The sequence below is a fragment of the Pangasianodon hypophthalmus genome, chromosome 3 (genome assembly GCF_027358585.1).
Source record: "Pangasianodon hypophthalmus isolate fPanHyp1 chromosome 3, fPanHyp1.pri, whole genome shotgun sequence".
NCBI classification, from domain to species: domain Eukaryota; kingdom Metazoa; phylum Chordata; class Actinopteri; order Siluriformes; family Pangasiidae; genus Pangasianodon; species Pangasianodon hypophthalmus.
The window spans coordinates 11,835,033-11,855,232 of NC_069712.1; the positions used below are offsets into that span (position 1 = coordinate 11,835,033).

General features: G+C 39.8%; 1 protein-coding gene across 1 annotated transcript in view; it reads right to left on the bottom strand.

The window, feature by feature from the left end:
* Positions 1 to 20,200, bottom strand: part of LOC113544831 (adhesion G protein-coupled receptor A1) — a 180,309-nt gene that overhangs the window by 125,086 nt on the left and 35,023 nt on the right. Inside the window, exons 3-7 of the mRNA XM_026943850.3 lie at positions 17,793 to 17,864; positions 9,606 to 9,677; positions 9,367 to 9,438; positions 9,063 to 9,226; positions 5,110 to 5,323 (exon numbers count right to left, since the gene is read on the bottom strand). Of these exons, the coding sequence (XP_026799651.3) occupies positions 5,110 to 5,323; positions 9,063 to 9,226; positions 9,367 to 9,438; positions 9,606 to 9,677; positions 17,793 to 17,864 (594 nt within the window). The remainder of the gene's footprint in view (positions 1 to 5,109; positions 5,324 to 9,062; positions 9,227 to 9,366; positions 9,439 to 9,605; positions 9,678 to 17,792; positions 17,865 to 20,200) is intronic.

Here is a 20,200-nt window from a genome sequence, read left to right on the forward strand (position 1 = left end):
TTCAAATGAACAAAATACCACTTGTCCTTTTTGCATGTCCGTCTTAATGAATATGAAATTTGGGGCATTTCTACCTAAAGCTGAAAATGCACATTGGTTTGTCTGTGCAAATGGATTTAGAGCTGCCATGTGATTTACCATGCCTGTCAATCACTGCAGCAGCGGTGATTGCATTTGCAAATTAGTACAATTGAGAAGGTATTTGGGGAAGCCTGTTTCAGATAGTTGAAGACAAAATTATATAATTAACTAAGTCTTAATAATGAGAAGGTTTATCAAGACCATGCCATAATCAGAAAGTTTTTCAAAATGATTACTTAATATTACTGTGGTAAAGTTGGGTTAAAGTTGGTTTCATTTTGGATAATCACCCCACGTTCGCAACTCTGATGCCAACAGCATATAAACAGAGCCTTGAAAAGGTTCTTATTCACATATACCCTATTAACATAATGTTTGCCCATGTCTACACACTTTGACTTTAAGTTATACTACAGCAATTCTATAACAACATGGCTCTGCCAAAAGTTCAGCTATAATTCACAGTATAGGTTTATATTAATGCACTGGTTAATAATAAGAATGTCAATAATAAATTAAAAATTGTAATCATTGGAAAAGTGCTGTAGTGTAAGAGGAATAAAACAATTTGTAATGTGTTGTTATAATCAATTCTGGTGTGGAAACAGCGCTCTGCTCTGAGTTGGGCTGTATCACAACACCCTGTTGTGGATTATTTTCCTATAACAGCATGCCCTGTGCTGTTTTATTCCTGCCTTAATATCAAATTTTTTACATTTCTGACATGTCTCACTGCCCCTAATACAGAGTTTTAGTTTCAGTTTACTCTTCCCAGAGTGTCTTTGAGATCCACTTTCCTCCTTGTGATGTCATTTACCCAATTCTTCATTATGAATCACCCACAAGTTGCTCACTAACCATGCTCAATTACTACTTGACATTTGGGATCGTATTAAATTAGAGCCTTGGTGTATGCTTTGCTAAGACTGACATCATTTAAGGCTCATTAAAAAGCGCAAGCAATGCAACTAAAACCTCTGCCAAGACACTGAACTAACTTTAAACGCTTACACTGACAGGACCCTTGAAGCTTGAATGAAGCTTGAAATTGTGATAATTTTGCCACAAAACACCACTCCTTGCATGTGCATATATTTTTTTTTATATTACATGCAATGTGGACATAACCTGAGATTTTGAACACCAGTTTCGGACACTTCACTAAACAGTTCATTCAGAATTTACCATGTGGCAGCAGGAATCAGCTTGCATGTACATGTGTGTATATACTTGGCTGTGGCTTGTGATTAAGTGGGCTAGTGTTTTGGTTGGCAGCTTGGGCAGACTGGCTAGTCTGTGGTGGAAAGGAGAGCAGTTCCTGACACCCCACCTCCTCATCTAGTGGGATCTCCCTGCTGCCAAGAGCAACATTACAGCATGAACTCCATGTGGGGAAAAAAAAGGCCTGCACAGTTTATGTGTAGAAAGGCAGTGCGAGGACTTAATTGCACATCTTAATCAGAAACAGAGTGACAAGAAATCCATCATAAGCCTGCAGAAACTGTGAAAAAAATGTCTCACCATTCACTGGGAGAGGAGATACGTGGAACAGTGACTCCTGCTAAGGTGGTCATGAAGTACAAAATACAAAATCAGACAAGTACTATATGGTTTATGCACAAAGCAGGCTCCATGGCATTAGAGGATGTTCATTTCTGACCCTTTGTCTTAAGTCTTTTTCACCCTTGAGTTATTTTCTGGACTCAGGGCTATGTGCCTGGAGATTTCAGTATATTTGGTGGCGTGTGAAAGCCGTTTTTGAGCCCCGGAGCAGTCCAGAGAACCAATCCCCAGTCCTCTTGAAAACAGTGGTCTGGGGGCTTGCTTCAACCAAATTTTTTGGTGCAGTCTGCAATGTGTGTGGAACCTATCCACTCTCTGCAGATGAGACAGAATGCCTTATCAATATATGGCGCGAGGAAGGCATTCAGTAATATTAGAACAAAAAAGAAACTCCGTCAGAAAGATGAATGAGGATGTCAGGAACCCCAACAGAAAAAATTATGTATCGACGTGTCAGTATAGGCCTAAAACACAAGCCTTTCATATGATTTTAGCAAGATTACTGTAATTTGAGTGTGAGTGCTTGCACTAATATTGTGAGAAAAATGCATGTCTCATGGAAACCTATATAGCTAAAAATCTTCATATACAAGTTTATATGGGACATGCCATGCATTTGAAGACCAATATTTGATTGTTGGTACCAAATTCCATCTATTTCCATCTATCATTCACATACTACAGACAGATTAGAGATGCCAGTCAGCCTACAATGCATGTCTTTAGCCTGGGGGAGGAAACTGGTCTACCTGGAGGAAACCCCTGAAGCACAGGGAGAACAGATAAGCTCCATGCACACAGGATGGAGGCAAGAATTGAATCCCCAAAGCTGGAGGTGTGAAGCAAACATGCTAACCACTAAGCCACCACGCCCCCCCGGTGTCAAATTATTTTTTAAAAATCAAATAAATGACAAACTTAGTGCCTACCATTCTGCAAACCTGCGTGCACAACAACAATGCATGGAATTTCACAGTCGAGTCACGGTTCATAAGGAATTATGCTACACGGAAGCAAACCTGCATAAACGAGCCCCTCCCCCAAACAAGCCCAGAAACCATCCTGGGTGTGGACTGAATTATTCTTGCCAAGTGTGAAAATGCCTTTATTGCAGGCTATTTAGTTCAATGCTGTTAGAATATGCACGCCACTATCTAACTGAAGTAGCTAACAAACAACACTGCCTTTCACAACACTAAAAAAGGATCCAAGTGTACAGACTGGATGAGAATAAGCTGTAATAAACACAGAAAAAACACAGAGAAGAAATGCAAGAATCAGGATGTTCATATTCTCTGGAGATCACACTGAATCAGTCACTGTGTCCTGTTTGACACTGAGATTTCCCATTGCCATACAACCATCATCACTCACAGTAAAGGGACCACAAGGCTCACAATGACGAGGGCAAACAACGACAGCGTAAAAGCGAGCATCCTCCTGGGTGGTTTATGAAGGCTGCAGCTTTCGGCATGCTCTATGAAAACTGCGAGCAAAGCGTTCCAGCCGTGTTGACACAGGAAACATATTTCTGTCAGCACTCCATCAATATTTATAGGCCAGCTCACACCAAAGGGAGAGGCAGTTAAACTAATCAACGGCCCTGCACTACTTTCTCACACACTAACAAGCATACGCACACACACTCCCACACACACTCCCACACACACACGCGCACACACATAACTGAGTAGATGTGCATTGCGTGGGTGTGTTTTAAAGCATGTTGCACTGGCCAGTGAAGGAAAATGAAAGCATAAGGAAGAGCTGATAATTAGCAAAAGGTGTAGCAGATACTAGCCACATTATCACCAAAGATAGCATGATAAGCCTCAGAAAGGACATACACAACTGGCACTTTGCCAGTTTACTTCTATCCTGTCCTTTCTGATCACTATCAAGGGCAATGATAATGAAAAGTAAAGCACAGCTGGGATAAGGTCACTTACATGTCCGTGTGCTGTGAATTGATTTAAACATACTAACATGGACATAAATAAAACAGATTACATCAGAAAATATAATACTACTATTACGTAGGCATAAGCATAACTGAATGCAAAAATTAATGCCAGTATATTCCCAATTTGTTTGGGTATAAGCCAGTATTTATCTTCTCTCAGCCAGTTGGTATTTTCATGTCTAGAATTAAATGCAACTGCACTAGCGTGGGTGGTGCTAGGAAGCCGGTATTTTCACATTTCCCTCCAAGCAAAGCTTGAAGTCTGTCATATACCTTACAAACTCATTTTTGTAGGCAAAGCTGGCACAAGAAATAGACTCCATATACACACGAGACATCATATTTTATAGTATCAACAGAACATCTAACAAAATTAATTAAAGACAAATTAAAGACAAATGCCATCATAGAGATGAGGAATAAGCTGTTGTTCTAGAGGAGTATTTGACTATAATTTGTAATTGTCCAGTTAAATAAAAGTTCTTGCTTACAAAAATCAGGATAAGCAACTAACATGACTGAATGGGGACAACAGTTACCTTTAAATGCTTAACCATTAATGATTAGTTTATGGCTACAAATAAGACAATTCAAAGAGGTTGCATAGTCACAATTCATGTTACTACTTTTGGCTAGAGCCACAGACACTGAACAGATGGCATACCTGTTTAAATTTGACTTCTCTGTCCATTTGTCTTAAGTAATCTGTTATCTTTTTTGACTTTCTTTTGCCCTGTCACAGGGCAGCATAACACACTCAGAGGAAAGCACTATCTGTCCTCTTCTGCATACATGAGCTCACAGACATGTACGATTGGTTAGTGTCACTGTGATTGACAGGGGAGGGCAAGTATGTAACGCCTCCCACTCAGAGCACAGCCAATTTTGCTCTCTTGGACTCCCAGACAAGGATGACTGTGGCATCGTCACGATTCGAGCTCATGATCTCCGGACGATAGGACAAAAGCTTTACTGTTGGGCTACTCGGGTGGCCTGTTGACTCTTTAAATAAGCCATTTCACCAGTTCACTGCTCAGACCCGAGAGGGCAAATAAAATGAAAAATCTACTGACGTCTTTGAAAACGCTCCCCTTTCTGAGCTAACGTCTCTAGGCCTCTAGATAGTCTCTGGTCCAATGAACTATGGTCAGTTTTTTTTTTTTTTCATTTATTTGCTGTCTCTGTTACATTGTTCACGTAAGTGCTTGATTCAGGCCACTGAAATTTGTTGGGGCCGCATCCTTACTGCATTCTGTCCCCTGTTCTAGAGGCTCACACAGAAAGAGGGCAGAAAGCACATTATTTGTAAGTTCTGTCCATCAGATAATTATTTCTACCACTAAAATATTGATATGGAGTCTTTAAGTGAAGTCATAAGATACAGGTGCTCTGTAAATCACAAAAATATACAGAATAACAGCTACCCCAAAACAATCTGCAATATTTTTGTGTTGTGTTACAATCACACAAATATCCTTCCTTCTCTAATCTCTCACTCTTACCTGGTGATGAGGCAGCAGTCATGGATTATGCTGTCCTCCACATACACTCCTCTCTCTTCATGTGTGTGCACAGGCCAGTGGTTGTGGCTCCAGCTCAGAGTGATGGAGGGGTCCACGTAGGATGCGGTGCACTGCAGTGGGAGTCGGTCACCCCGGAACACTAGCTGCCTCTGAGACGGGATCAGCTGAAGCAGAGGAAGCTCCAGAGGAGAGTCTGTAACAGAGGACAGTCTGTAATTATTGTGGTCCTAGACTGGACATAACAACAAATGACCTACGGGGCCTCATACACAGATAAAAGACATGCAAATGACAAATGCACACAAATGTAATTTAACTAAATATTAGACAATATTAGGTCAAATTCATAGTGAGGAGGTAACACTGAAATCACCTCAGATATAATCACAGACTTATGCTAGTACAGTTGTGTGCATGGGTTGTAGCTGGCCAAAAAAACACTTGTGTCTTGGTTATGCATGCTTCTGACCTTGAACATACAGTAAGTCATTTTTTTTCTTGCACAAGCAGTAAGTTCAGCATCAGTGTTTGACAGGATGTTATCAACTTGACTACTACTCTAAACAGCTAATTAAAAGTACAACAAGTACATAGACTACGTTGTGCACACACATTATGATATCATGTGTTTGATGTAATATTTTGTGGCTACCTCAAATTCTGCACACAATGAGCACACAATGAGCTATTTTGGATCAAAAAGAAATACTGTTGTGCCAATCATTTCTGCTGCGACTCTTGAAAACAGATGCAGCAGTTTTCATCTCTGCCCAAGTCTTTTGCTCAGTGCCACTGTCAGTACAAAATAGTAGGCTTCTTGTGTAGTGAACACAAATCAACATGCTAACTAGGATTCATGTAGCTTCAATACATTATCAATATATTAGAATCTTTTTAGCTATTTATTTGAATGTTCGCCTTCTTCTGATTTGTAATTCTTCACATTAATCTTTCACACTAGTTTAAACATTCAACTTTCTCTCTTGTTTGTCTCTTCTATATATATATATATATATATATATATATATATATATATATATATATATATACACACACACACACATACACACACACACACACATATATATATATATACATATATATATATATATATATATATATATATACATATATATATATATATATATATATATATATATATATATATATATATATGATATTTTATATATACATAACATATGTAAGATTTTTTTTATAGAATGGTTGTAGTATTGAGTTTGCATATTCTAAATATTTTTACTGACTTTTGTCCTTAAACTTTCACTCTAAGTAGGTTTTGAGTCAGTTCTTTTCTCAGTACAGGGAACATGCTGAAATTATGGCCTGTGTTAATCCCACACACACCACCCACATGGTGCATTGTGTTTAGGCTGAAAACGCTGGAGTACTGCCTTAATTTCCACCTGTTGCAGTGAAGAGAGGATACGCAAGTGTGCGTGTGTTGTCAGTTCTGTGGGGTCTTCAGACACCTATAACATGTTAAATGAATTGATCTGCCAAGCTGGCACAGACGAGTAAGAGAGAATGTGTTAAAGAGGTAGATAGACAGACAGAAAGATTGAGAGAGCATCTGGCCTTGATGTTAGTGTCTGTTCTGTCCTGGCCGAGAGGACATGAGGATTATACCACTGTCCCTTGTGTGCTCACTACCATGAGTCTTGTATCCTTTTTTGGAGCCTCATATGCTATTCTCAGACACAAAGATGAAGCTTCTACTAATGCCAGAAACCCCACACGCCGGCTGTAACCTGCTCACCTCGAGACACTTGGCCTCCGTGAGAAGCTCCATCTTTTATTTTCTATTACACTAATGTAATGCTTGGACGATACTCCATGTCTCGGCAAATGATACAGTGGTTTTGGATTTGACTGGTTTCCGCTCAAGTGCTCTGGGGTTCAGAAGCACATTGTGAATGCGTAGTTAAGTGTTTTTTACACTGGGCCAAGGCTACACTTTGACCCTACAACATTGCCTACAATTAGGAAATTACCATAATCGTATACACTTATTTTTGACCGTTTTTGCCTTAATATAATACAAATCCTTCTCCATTGCAAACATGAAATAGACAGAACACAGAAGGACCTGTGGGTTTTGTTGGCTGTTGCTCCTTAAAATTGCAGGGAAAAAGAAATGGGGGAGAACTAGAGAGCTACCTTTTCTCCTGTCAGAAGCTAGATGAGTATCATGCAATGACCGTGTTTTTGGGAACTAGAATGTGATGGTTAAATGCTGCTCTTACGTAACAAGGGTTTTTGAAAGCCAGTGAGTTTTAAACCAGCACATGGCATGAAAGAATGAACTGGTTGTGGAGCTGTGATACAGACACAGCTCATCCTAGTCCACTACAGCAAGCGCACATGGTTATAATGACCTTGAAAATGCTATTACAATAGGACTTGGACTGAATAGCTTGGCAGGAGCATAAATACTGGTTTACATGAGGCTGCTGCAGCAGATCTGGTCTAGCAGCCAGGCAGTGTGCAGGCCAAGAGGCTGAACATTACTGCTCTAATCCTGTAATGGATGGAGTGAGCTGGAAAAGAGACAGGATGGATTCGTGCTGCTAATTCCAGCCACGCTAGCATACAAACACCCTGCCGTACAGGTCTGAATACAGTACTCTAAAGCATATACTATACTACATATAGGCTTGAGCATATTTTAGGCTACAGCATTATTTTAACAGAAGGAAGCAAATCCAGAACTAGAGCACTCATCTGTTCATTCAGATGATTACATAAATATTAAGTATATTTACTGTCATGCTTGTGTTTGGGTGGGTGTGCTGCCATTAAGCTCAAACCGGCCGTGTTTCATGATCACTGGTTCACTCAAGAAAGAAATGCAGTATTAGGCACCTCATAGACACTTGGTTTCAATTCAAAATGGATTTTTTTCTGTTATTTTGGATGGTATTTTACTACTCATGGCCATCAGTGTCCCTACCCAATGACTCCTCCTACATTCACACATAGACTAAGGCCTGGATTATAGTTTATGCATGACTTTTGTGTGCAAGTGCAGAAGCATCAACAATGTGTGTGTGGCATTGTTCACATACTCACCTAGGTATCTGATATACGTACATCTGAGGGATCCATCAATCCCTTCTATGTACTGCTTATCCTACACAGGATCGCAGGGGAGCCTGGAGCCTATCCCAGGGAACTCTGGGCACAAGGCAGGGGACACCCTGGATGGGGATCCAGTCCATCACAGGGCACAATCTCACACACCACAGACAATCTGGAAATGCCAATCAGCCTACAGCTTATGTCTTTTGACTAAGGGAGGAAACCGGAGTACCTGGAGGAAACCCCCAAAGCAGACACCGTGCACACAGGGTGGGGACGGGATTCGAGCCCCCAACCCGCAGGTGCAAGGCAACAGTACTAACCACTAAGCCACTATGCCCCCCATCGGAGGGATTAATAGTGTAATCCACTAGATTTTTGTAATTCACAAACATAATATGAAAAACAGTTAGTGTTAGTACTCAATAACGGCCTAGAATCATACATAAGGATGCAATTTGAGATGCACAGTAGTTTCTTTCATCATTTGTGTACACCATGTCACATGGTGCTACACTGCCTCAACAATTTAGTTTGGTACTACACTATGCAGATGTGTAGAGCTTATTTCTGAGGATGTGAACAACTGTCACTCCAAACAACCACAGGATATGTGTGGCAGCCATTTTGTGTACATGTATAGGTAGATAAAAGCAAGTATAATCCAGGCTTTATGTGATGAGAAAATGTCAAATGCACTCAGCCTGGATACAGATTTGCTGCTGTTTGTTAGTGAACTTCTATATGTCCCTATATGTTGCCTTTCAAGATCGGAATTGAGGCCCATCAAACACAGACACACATACTATATATTAATGTATGTTCTGGATTACCGCAGGTGAGCTGGTGTTCTTGGAGGCCACGGACTGGGAAGCCATGGAGGTGTGAAGGGTATACACACGTTGTCTCGTTTCCCACTCGTACGGACCTGGCTCTGGCCCACAGCAGCAACCACTCCAACTGGCAGTCACAATATAGGTAATCTGTACTGAAGTGTCTGATCTCACACACATATACACACACACACACACACACACACAGGTGAATGAGTAACAAGTGAATGCAATTAGTTTATCTCTTTGTAATAGTGTTATCAAGATGTTTCTAGTGTGCAGAAGTACCACTCGATAATCTTACAGAACTCTCAGGGAACTCAAGTGCATGAACAGCCCTTCAGGCAGTGTGGAGAAGATGTTTCCAGATATATTTCTGAAAAACACATACAAAGAAACACATTAGACAATTAAGTCTAATCAAAGCCAAATATAATTCACTACCACAATATTGTCAGGGAGTCTGATTTCTTATACAGAGCTCAAGCAGGTCATGGTAGGAGCAGAAAGCACACTGTGTGTTTCAGTCAGCACATTACTCACAGCTTCGAGAGATTGCCAAGGTCAAGAAATATCTCGGCGGAAAGGCAGCCAATGCGGTTGTTGGATAGATCCCTGAAGATATAGACACACAAAGAGAGGTCTTAAATTGACATAAATTGCCTGAGGCCAAACATTTAAAAGCATCACAATGGATAAGCCATGGGTTGTGGTTTATAAACATGGCCTTTTTTAGTCCAGATACTCCTGTAAAACAACAGGGATGTCTGCATGTGGCTTGGAACTCACAAACTCATGTTTAGCAGGCTGAAGATTCTCCACAAGGGGGCGCTCTTACTAACGTAGCTTTTGTGTGCGTAATTGTTGGACAGAGGAGATTAGAACCCACAGCAGCAGGATTTTACAAACGTATTCATGTTTCCGCTTACAAATTTCCTGTATATGCAGTACGAGATCTGTTGCTTCCACTGCAGTATGAAAACTATTACACGCACAAATACAATACATATATTGATTGACACCAATGATTTACTGCACTAACCATAAGAGTTACTGAAGAAGAATGAATGAATTAAAGTATCAGCACACCAGGGTGTGTTTGAGTGCATGCACATCCACTATTTAAAAGTATGCTTATCTCTATGTTCTAACAATATAGTTTCTCACAGTATATATGGTGAACAGGATTTCTTCTGGTAGGACATATTCCTAAATCAGTAACTCTGTCATCTAATGTCATCAGTGTGTGCCTGCTGCTTCTTCCACTTCTCATCTTCAGCTACTTAAAAATTCTCTCCGGAAAACTCTTGTCAATGTCAAAACTCTGCTTTTCAGTGTTTTAAAAATTATCTGTTGAAAATGGTACTTCGTATGCAAAGCTAGCTAACAATTGCTCATCTCAGCACTGAGCTTCCTACCTTAGCAAGCTGCATAGCTATAAATAGAAAAAGTTAATTAATAATTAATCAAATGTGGAGCTGCACAATAGCTTTCTCTGGAAGCCAACTGGTGCATCTGGAAGGATGTACATAAATCGTTGATTACAGATTAATGACAGGAGTTGATGACAGGCATCAGATGATTGGTTAAAAGAAATGTGGTCCCAGGTACAACACAATTTAATCATCTCTACAAGATTTTACACTGCCATGATATTCAGTGGTGTAATTAAAATATTATATTACCAAACCAGCCAATTTTTACCCATTATGCATCGGAGCGCCGCATTTTAACATCAGAACACGCAAGTATGCATTACCACTCAAAAGTATGCCAGAAGTGCAGTCTTTTTCTTCCCAATAAAATAGGAGAGGAGCCAATTGCCATATTGATCTAGAATGACTGCCAGATTGCCAAAACTAATTGCCTGGAAGCCCCGCCCTCTTCTCACTCATCTCACATGCTCCTGACTGGACTCACAAGGTACTTGAGGTAAATGGAGATTGGTGACCATAAGGGCATTAATAAGCAGCCCAGCATTTGCAAGTATGCTTATTCTTAATATTTGTTGTCTTTACCAATTAATAATAATGAGCTCATTTACAGGTTACATTTGCTCTGTAGTGGCAATCGAAATCTGCTAAACCCTATCGAACCTGGACTAGTTCTAGTCAGGGAAGTACTATAATTTACTCTCTTTGTTCTGTTCACAACTTGTCAATACAAACTAAAGTTAATGGAAACACATACAAAACTCCTTCTCATGCTGCTTGGGAATCCTCCTGCTTAGTATGTGAAGGCTGTTGAAAAATGAGCAGGAATAAATGATGAGTAAACTAATCAACTCTCCCTGAATTATAGCATGTGTTTATTACCCCAAGACACCTCCTTGGAGGAATGGGGGGAAAGAAAATCACTGCAACTTTGTGGATGAAGATTGATGTGTTGCTCATTTGTGAATCGTCCCTGCCGGTGATGTTTGTATTAGGATAATGAAATAATTTAGGGAAATTACAAACATTCCTTATCTTGGACAAACCGGTCAGAAAGCAGGTGAAGCACATCAGAAATGACGTTAGTGAATGATCTCATGTAAAAATAATCCAGTTCAAATATGGCTCTAAAGACAATTTTAGGTTATATGCACTGAGAGTTCAGTATGTTTGGTTGTGTGTAAAAGCTGTTTTCCAAGTCTGTGTGCTGTTCAGGGAAACCATCTCTGGAAAGCTTTAAAATAGTGCTCTGGGGTTTGCTTTAACTGAACTGTGAAAGCAATCTGCTTCCAGGACCAGGTGACAAATAACATAATTGGTTGAAAATTGGTTGACCTTGTCACATTACTTCCTGTTTGAAGTTGAAATTGTGGAGAAAGACATGTTGTGATCTGCAGTAGTAATGGCTTCTTAATATACACTATGTGGCCAAAAGTATGTGACCACCATCACACCCGTATGTACATTTTGAATGTCCCATTGCAGATTTAGTCCCCCTTTGCTGTTATAATAACCTCCATTCTTCTGGGAAGGCTTTCTTCTGGATTTTGAAGTGTGGCAGTGGAGACTTTTGCTCATCCACCCACAAGAGCATTAGTGATTTCAGGCACTGATGCTGGGCAAGGAGGCCTTGGGCGCAGTCAGGGTTCCAGTTCATCCTGTAGGTGTTCGGTGGGGTTGAGGTCAGGGTTCTGTGCAGGCCACTCGAGTTCTTCCACACCAACCTTACATAAACCATGGACCTCGCTTTGTGCACAGGAGCATTGTCATCTTGGTACAGGTTTAGGCCTCTTAGTTCCAGTGAAGGGAAACTGTAATGCTACAGCATACAAAGACATTATATACAATTGTGTACTTCCAACTTTGTGGCAACAGTTTGGGGAAGAAGCACATATGGGTGTGATGGGCAGGTGTCCACATACCTTTATCCATATAGTGTATGTGGTGGTCTAGGAAAACCTGTCGTTGTGGCAGAATTCTAACAACCGGCCAAGCAATCAGGATTTGATCAAAACTGGGTTTTTTTGGCTTATGTCATATTGTGTCACCTCAACTTTAAGAAAAAAATTAATATATTTCACCAAAATTATGCACAAATGCTTTTATTTACCTTGTCTTGACTTTCTTACTGATCATGGTGGGTAAGGTGCCATGATGAATGTCCCACTTTATTGAAGTTGCTGGATAGCTATGTGCTTTAGCAAAACATACATATGCATAATCTTTTCCGTTTGTAATCAGATACTGGCTGTCAGAATGTCCCAGATGCTCCTGGAGTTGGAATGAAAATCTTTAAGTGCAATTTCCTCCTTTTTCACTCTCGGGGTAACCAGATTTAAAATGCTAGACCTTTGCTTGTGGTTGCAATACATGCAAAAGAGAAACATGTTTCAGTTTCGAGAAAACATGTAAGTATTAGAACTTTATACAGTAGAAAATGTCAGAATTGTTTTGGGCTTTACCAGGCCACCACACACTTATTGAGCAAAAAAGCCATTTAAGTGACTACAACTACAAATACTATATTATATTTTATATATTATATTATATATTATATATTATATTTGTATGCAAGTGGGCAGCTTTGAAACACTGAAATGTAAAGAAATACCAATTCATGAATAATTCATCATTCGTTGATTAACTTAATGCTAATAAAAGCAAAAGTGACGTGCAGAATTAGACAATCTACCCACGGTTCAAAAGGAAGTCATCATTGGATGAACAGATCTGCGATAATAATGCACTCTGCAAATCCAGAATCAATGATGCATATTGCAAATCCAGAATCAATCCTGGAGAAGACTTATGCATTCGAGCCATGAGTGAAAATGCCATATTGAAGTGTACTGTGATTGTATCAGTGTCTAAGAATAGAATATGATATCTTCACTTAGACACCCTGGTCTTTTGAGACTTCTCATCTATGGCTCAGTAAGGATGCTGACCAAAGCACAAAACACAGACAGATCATCCCACTCATCCACACTCATCCGTACAGGCATAAACCTACACATTATTATGCAGTCCAGCAGAAATATCTGAGATAAAACAGACCTCTCAGGACAAAGCCTACACTGTGTGTTGAGTATTGGATTGGCCAGCTGTTTTAGAGCTTAAGAGCAGTGACCTTTTTGTTGATGACTAAGTGTATGTGCTGTGGCTGTGGTGCTGAGCCTTTGCTGTATGTAATTAAAGATATGCGCAGAAGCTGAGCAGAGGGAGTGGCTCAGCCCTCAGCTGTAATCACCAGTTGGGAGCTCTTAAATTAGCTCTACACACCATTATGGCTCACACTGGCTCACACATTAGCACAGCACAGCGGCCAGGACCTGGCACACGCTTCTACAATTAGCAGCCTAAAAGTAATCACGACTACATTAAAACAAGCACACACACTTACTATTTTTTCACTGCCATCTGTGTGTCAATGTGTATGCAGGAGTGAGAAAGTGAGAGTGTGAGAGATAATGAGAGAAGGTGTTTAGAAAAGGCAGAGCCACTGTGACAAAGGTGTACTTTCTCCTTCATTCTGTCTGAAAAGTTGTAGAATAAAAGCAAAACAAAATTCCCTGCAGTTACATTACAATAAACTAGTTGAGCAAAGACATTTTAGTGATTTTTTTTTTTTTTTTGGAACGTCTGTCTGAAGGATAGTGAACAACCAGTGAGGGCCTTCATTGCAATTCTGGGCTTATTTTATTAAAGGTAGGTTGTTTGTTTGTCTCTTCATAATCCAGCAATCATACCAGATTTTCACCTAACTATTATCTTTGGGCAAAAATGGGCTGATCTTGGAGGGAATTTAGCAGTAAAGTTGGGTACCTGGTTTGCCTATTTGCACTTTTCAAACAAAATTAAAGGCTTATTTTAATATTTTCCAACCTAATTAATCTCTACACTACAGTAGTTATAGCATAAGGATGATTACCAAAGACATTTTTACATGTTTTCCTGTACTGAGAAAAGGACAAAAAGCTTCTTAGGCATTATGGTCATTTTCACACTTGCATTTTTGTCTGGACTCAAGATATTTGCCCAGAGATTTTGGTGTGCTTGGTGAAGTGCGGAAGCTGTTTTAGTGCCCAGGAGCGATCCAGAGAAACAGTCCCTGGTCATATTGAAAACAGTGGCCTAGGGCTTGCTTCAACCATGGTACAGTTCACTTTGTAAGCTATCGGTGCTGCATGCTGAGTAATGTGATTGGTTCGACTTGTTACTTCTTCTTTTAAATTTTGTGATGGAAGGAAAAGGGTTGTTATGGTCAGTGGAGGAGACTGAACGCCTTACTGATACATAAAACCACACTTTCTTAGGACTGTAGTACTGTAATTAGCAAACCTTTCTGGTGCTAGTGCTTGCATGAGAGCATCACGAAAAATGCACATCTCATGCCAGCCTGCGTGACTAAAAGTAACCTCATATGAGAACAGCTCCTTGCTATGCATCCAAAAAGCACTGCTCTTCACCGTTTTGGTGCCACAGGAAAATATTATAAAACAGAACGGATGAGCCCCTCCTGTATACAAGCCCAGAATTGGTCCTAAGTGCAAACTCTAGTATTTGGGCCAAATGTGAAAACGCCCTTAGGGTGCATTCACATATGCAGCATTAATCAGTCTGAATCGATTCCTGGTGTGATTTTCTCCTCACTGTGTCTGAGAGCGTCTAAGTGAGGTGGTCTCACTCCGGTTCCTAGCAGATTCTAATGGTTCGATTGTAGTGAGAAAGAGATTTGACTCTAAATCGACCCAACTGTAGGAAGTGAACCAAATATACTATGTATTTTTGCTTGCAGCAACAAAAAGAGTAAATAAATGCTGGATGTGCTACACAAAACATTATAAGCTAGTTATTTATGTAACTTTTTAAGCATTAATTTAGCACAAGCTCCGTTCTCCATGCTCTAGTGATGTTTTGTGATTTCTTTGGACAAAGTTTTGTTTACTTTTTTCCATCACTGACCAGTGAATGAAACATTTTTTTATGAGTACTTTTTCAGTCTCACACACCCCTGTTTTTTCTATTACTTTTTGGTTTGTTTAATTATATGAGTGTAAAACTAAACCGAACCAAATCACAAACAGACTGAATAAATTCAATTCTTTTTGTAAGAATTGCAAACAGATGAATATGCATGAAAGCACTCTTAGATTTCCATTATGAGTTTTGTCTAAACAGATTTTCTGCTCTTTTCTCAGTACAGGGAAAGTATAATGAAATCAATGGAACATTCCTGTAAGAAAACACTCTACAATTAGCAGTTCCACCATTTTTCTTTTTTGCAGAACAGACCACAGCCTGACCTTGTTTTTTTTTTTTCAAGTGTCCATTGCTATTAAAGTAAATTTGGCAGGTGACTTTTATTTGTGTTTGGTCTGATTGCTACTTTTTTCCATATGTATGCATAATGAACAAAAATCTTATTTTTACATTCATTGTTATTAGGACACACCTGTACTCCAGCTAATTCATGAAATGATCCAATCAATCAATCAACAATCATGTGGCAGGAGTGCAATGCATAAAGATACAGGTCAAGATGTTAAGTTAATGTTCACATCAAACATCAGAACGGGGGGGAATGTTATTTCAGTGGCCATGGCATGGCTGTTGGTGTCAGATGGGCTGGTTTGAGTATTTCAGAAGCTGCTGATCAACTCGGATTTTCATGTAAAACAGTCTATACTGCTTATACAGAATGGTGAGGAAAAACAAAAAACATCCAGTGAGTGGCAGTCAGGAAATGCCTAGCTGATGCAAAGAGAAAAGCATCTCAGAGCACACAACATGTCAAGCCTTGAGGCAAATGAGCAGACGATCACATAGGGTTCTAAGTGAAGAAAAGGAACCCGAGACTACAGTAGGCACAGTCTCACCAAAACTGGTCAGTTGATGAATTGGAAAAATGTTGCCTGATCTGATTAATCTTGATTTCTGCTGCAATACGCAGATGGTAGGGTCAGAATTTGGTATGCTCATGCAAATCTGTCAACGTGCATCAGAATCTCAAAGGACCTTGCTTGTGGAATTCATGCCATGAAGCATTGAGACTGTTCTAAGAACAAAATGGATCCTACCCAGTATTAGTATGGCACTCCTAATAAAGTGGCTGGTATATGCTAATAGCTTGTTATACGATTAATATCAAGAGGTCATGCCAATAAAATACACTGCAGTTGGTAAAAAAAAAACCCTAAATTAGTGAGTAAGACAGAAAGAGTGAGAGAGCATGGAGTGTGATGTCAGTGAGCTGTAGATCTTTTCAGTTAGCTTATTTCCAAACGTCAAGTGGCATTCATGCTCTCTCTTTACGTTTCAATAAGACTAGATCTGTGTGTGAGTATGCGAGTGTGCTTTGAACACACAGATCATAAGCAGTAGTGTTGGCCTCAAAGGGTGTCTCTTTTCTGATTACAGACACTTCTGTGGCATCACAGACACATCAGGCAGTGAGGTGTTTCACATTTCTTCATGCACTGCATCTACCAAAGTGTGGGCTTGTGCCTATCATCTACAGCAATAGTCAGTGTTGTTTAGAGAGAAAAAAAAGAAACATTTTGATTACAGATGCTGATCCAAACTGACACTACAATACATTACTTCCCTTCTCCATTTAGCACACACTCTCACCTCCACGCTCACTTTTTCTCTTCCCACACTTCTGTTCAATAACTGATATATATTTGATGTGTCATGATTCGCTAGGCACAACAGAACTGCTATACCTACATGCTTCCCTTTCTTCTTAGAAAATATATTTTCCTATATGTTTTCCATGACAGTACTATGTACAAGTTTAACTAATATTAGGTGGCTGCCAACTAGCAAAAAGCCCAAACTTACAATTATCTAGCACGTGGTTTATTTTAAAGCAGTGGACATCTCATTTATCATTAACAAACATATGCGTAAATAGTGCATTGCATCACCCTTTGTTAACATTACATTTCGCTCTGAATTACTGATGACTGACACATAGCTGGTTCCAACATGTTAGCTAACTAGAACAACTAGATTTTAGCTAGCTAGAAAACAAAGTTATGTGTAATGTAACAAGCTGCAAAAAGCCGGAACGTGTTCATGTACCATTGCTCTACCAGGCACTGCGATAAAGCATCCTGTCCACATTCACTGTACTTAAAAAGATGTACACTAAGTGCCAAGTAAACTATCATTTTTGATTTAGATGTAGAAATACTTGTATGATTGCACATGCCTAAGGGAAGTGGAGCCTGTTTTCTAATCAAGTTGTACAGATCAAAGATCATACATTATCATGCATTATCATACTCACAGCCTCTTCAGCACAGCCAATCCACGAAATGCGCCAGGCTCCACTGTACTAATCAAATTACTCCTCAGGTCCCTACAGAGAGAAAGAGAAAGAGACACAAATTATTTATCATTATTTAACAAACTACTGTGTCCCCCAAACCCCCTAGAACCATTTCCACATTTTGTAGTTTTACAAACTGGAAATGAAGTGGACGTAATTAGGATTGTATGTCATGAATGTACAAAAGATGACCCGTAATGATGACGGGGGGGACAATGTGGATTTAATATAGTCAATAAACCCTAAATTACCCTAAATTAGTTTCAGTGCAACCAGTTTGAATTCATATAAATACCTGAATGAATCCACCAATTAATGTGACGTCAGTATACTGTAAAGATGCCTGTTTCTGGGAGATCCCAGAGTTTGTTAGAGAACATATGTAAACAAACAGCATAACAAGTCTGGGACAATGTTCTGGAAAAGTATCAATCAGGGTTTGGTTATAAAATAAATGATCAAACTTTGAACATCCCATGGAGCATCATTAAATCATTCATTCATTGATCTTCAATAACAGCCAGCCCATTGCAGGACACCATGCACACACATTCACCCACATGCAGACCAAATTAAGCATAGCCAATCCACCTACTTTTATGTTTTTGGACAGTGGGAGGAAACCAGCATGAACATGGGGAGAACTTATGAAACTCCACATGGGCAGTAACCTGAATTCAGAATCAAACCGAGGACCCTTGAAGCGGTAATGTTACGCACTGCATCGCTGTGCCGCCCCAACCTATAAATCCATTACTAAAAGTGTAAAGTATACAGCACAAGCATGACTCTGTCTAGAGGAGACTGTCCACCAAAAATCAGTGCCTGGATAAGGAGAGGATTAGTCAGAGAAGCAACCAAGTTCAAAGGGAGCGAATACTTATGCTAGTCATTGTACGCTGAAGCTCTTTGCAAACGCAAACACACATATTCACTCACTTTAATGTCTGTGTGAACTTTAATCCTCACATCACTGTGGGTTTTAGAGCTGCACGAGGGGACCAATTACTTCTCCACATAATGGTTTGCCCTTCAAAGCAGATGGTCAGTAATCCCAGACACACATACACACACACACACACACACACACACACACGCTCGTTAAACTAATGCAAGCCACAGAGGACATTCTCATCCTCATTACACTCCCATTCTCTTTATGCACACTGTGTGTTTAGAGGCACAGTCGAATCTAAAGGAATCAGCCTCCACTGGGCTTTTTGAGTGTCATCTCTGTGCCCACATTCCATAAATAGGGCCTTCGCTTTCAGCTAAAACGCTGGGTTAAAGAAGTAGAACACTACCCAGTGATCAGATCAGAGTCTCACTATCTCACAATGTTAGCAATCAGCCCCTCCCTTTGGCCCGCCCTCTCGGCCTCCGCACACCCAGCGTGCTAAAAATACATTCAATGATTTCAGAACTCCGTGTGTTCCTCCGGGGCCAAAGCAAACTTCCTAAAATTGTGTCCTCATATTTCCTGCGTCTGTCTGAGGGGAGTGACAGGATTCTGAAGGAGCCCTGGGAGCAGCAACGGTGTATGGAGACATAACTTACACACACGTGCTTAATCATTCTGACGCCTCCTGATTAGAGCATTGGCTCAAACAGGGCCATAAAAGCTAAATGGCCAACATGCACTGTACCTTAAGTGGAAAATTAATTTGGCAATTTCTCAAATACATCAGCTAACAATGGTTCTGATGTATCAGACAGTAGAGTCAAAAGGTTTGTTTTTTTCAGAGTTTTAAATCACCGGAATTACCTTTGTTCATACCTTCTTGTGTTTGTTTAATTTACACTATTAATTTGAGTTGTTTTATTCATATTTATCTCTGCTTCCCCTTGTTTTTTTCCATAGCAGTTCATAACATTGCTAATCCAACTCCCTTTGATATGATCTGAGTGTGTAAAGCTTTTCAGGTCAAACTTTTTTACAGGGCAAAGACATTGCTGATTGCAAATCCACAGCAGGTTTTTACTTAATTCAGCATTTAGCACCTGAGTGAAAGGGTCATTAAATGCTGAAAAATGGCTGCTGTCTGCTTGTAATAGGGTGTGTCTATAATTATGAAACATACCCATTCGGCACCATTTCATCCCTCCATCCTTCTATCTATCAAGCTCTTTCATTGCTTATCTTTGTATGGCATACAATATGTTCAACAGTTAATGCCCTATCTGAATAAATGTAATTATAATACCTTAATATTATAAGGTTCTGTCTACCATTCATTCTTAACCCAGATAGAACCTTATAATATGAAGGTCACGACATGTCAGCTAGAAAATTTATGGTTAACCGTCATTGGTCAGTTCACTACTTAGCCAATGGATCTTTTGAATTAATAATAAAATTCTTTCAT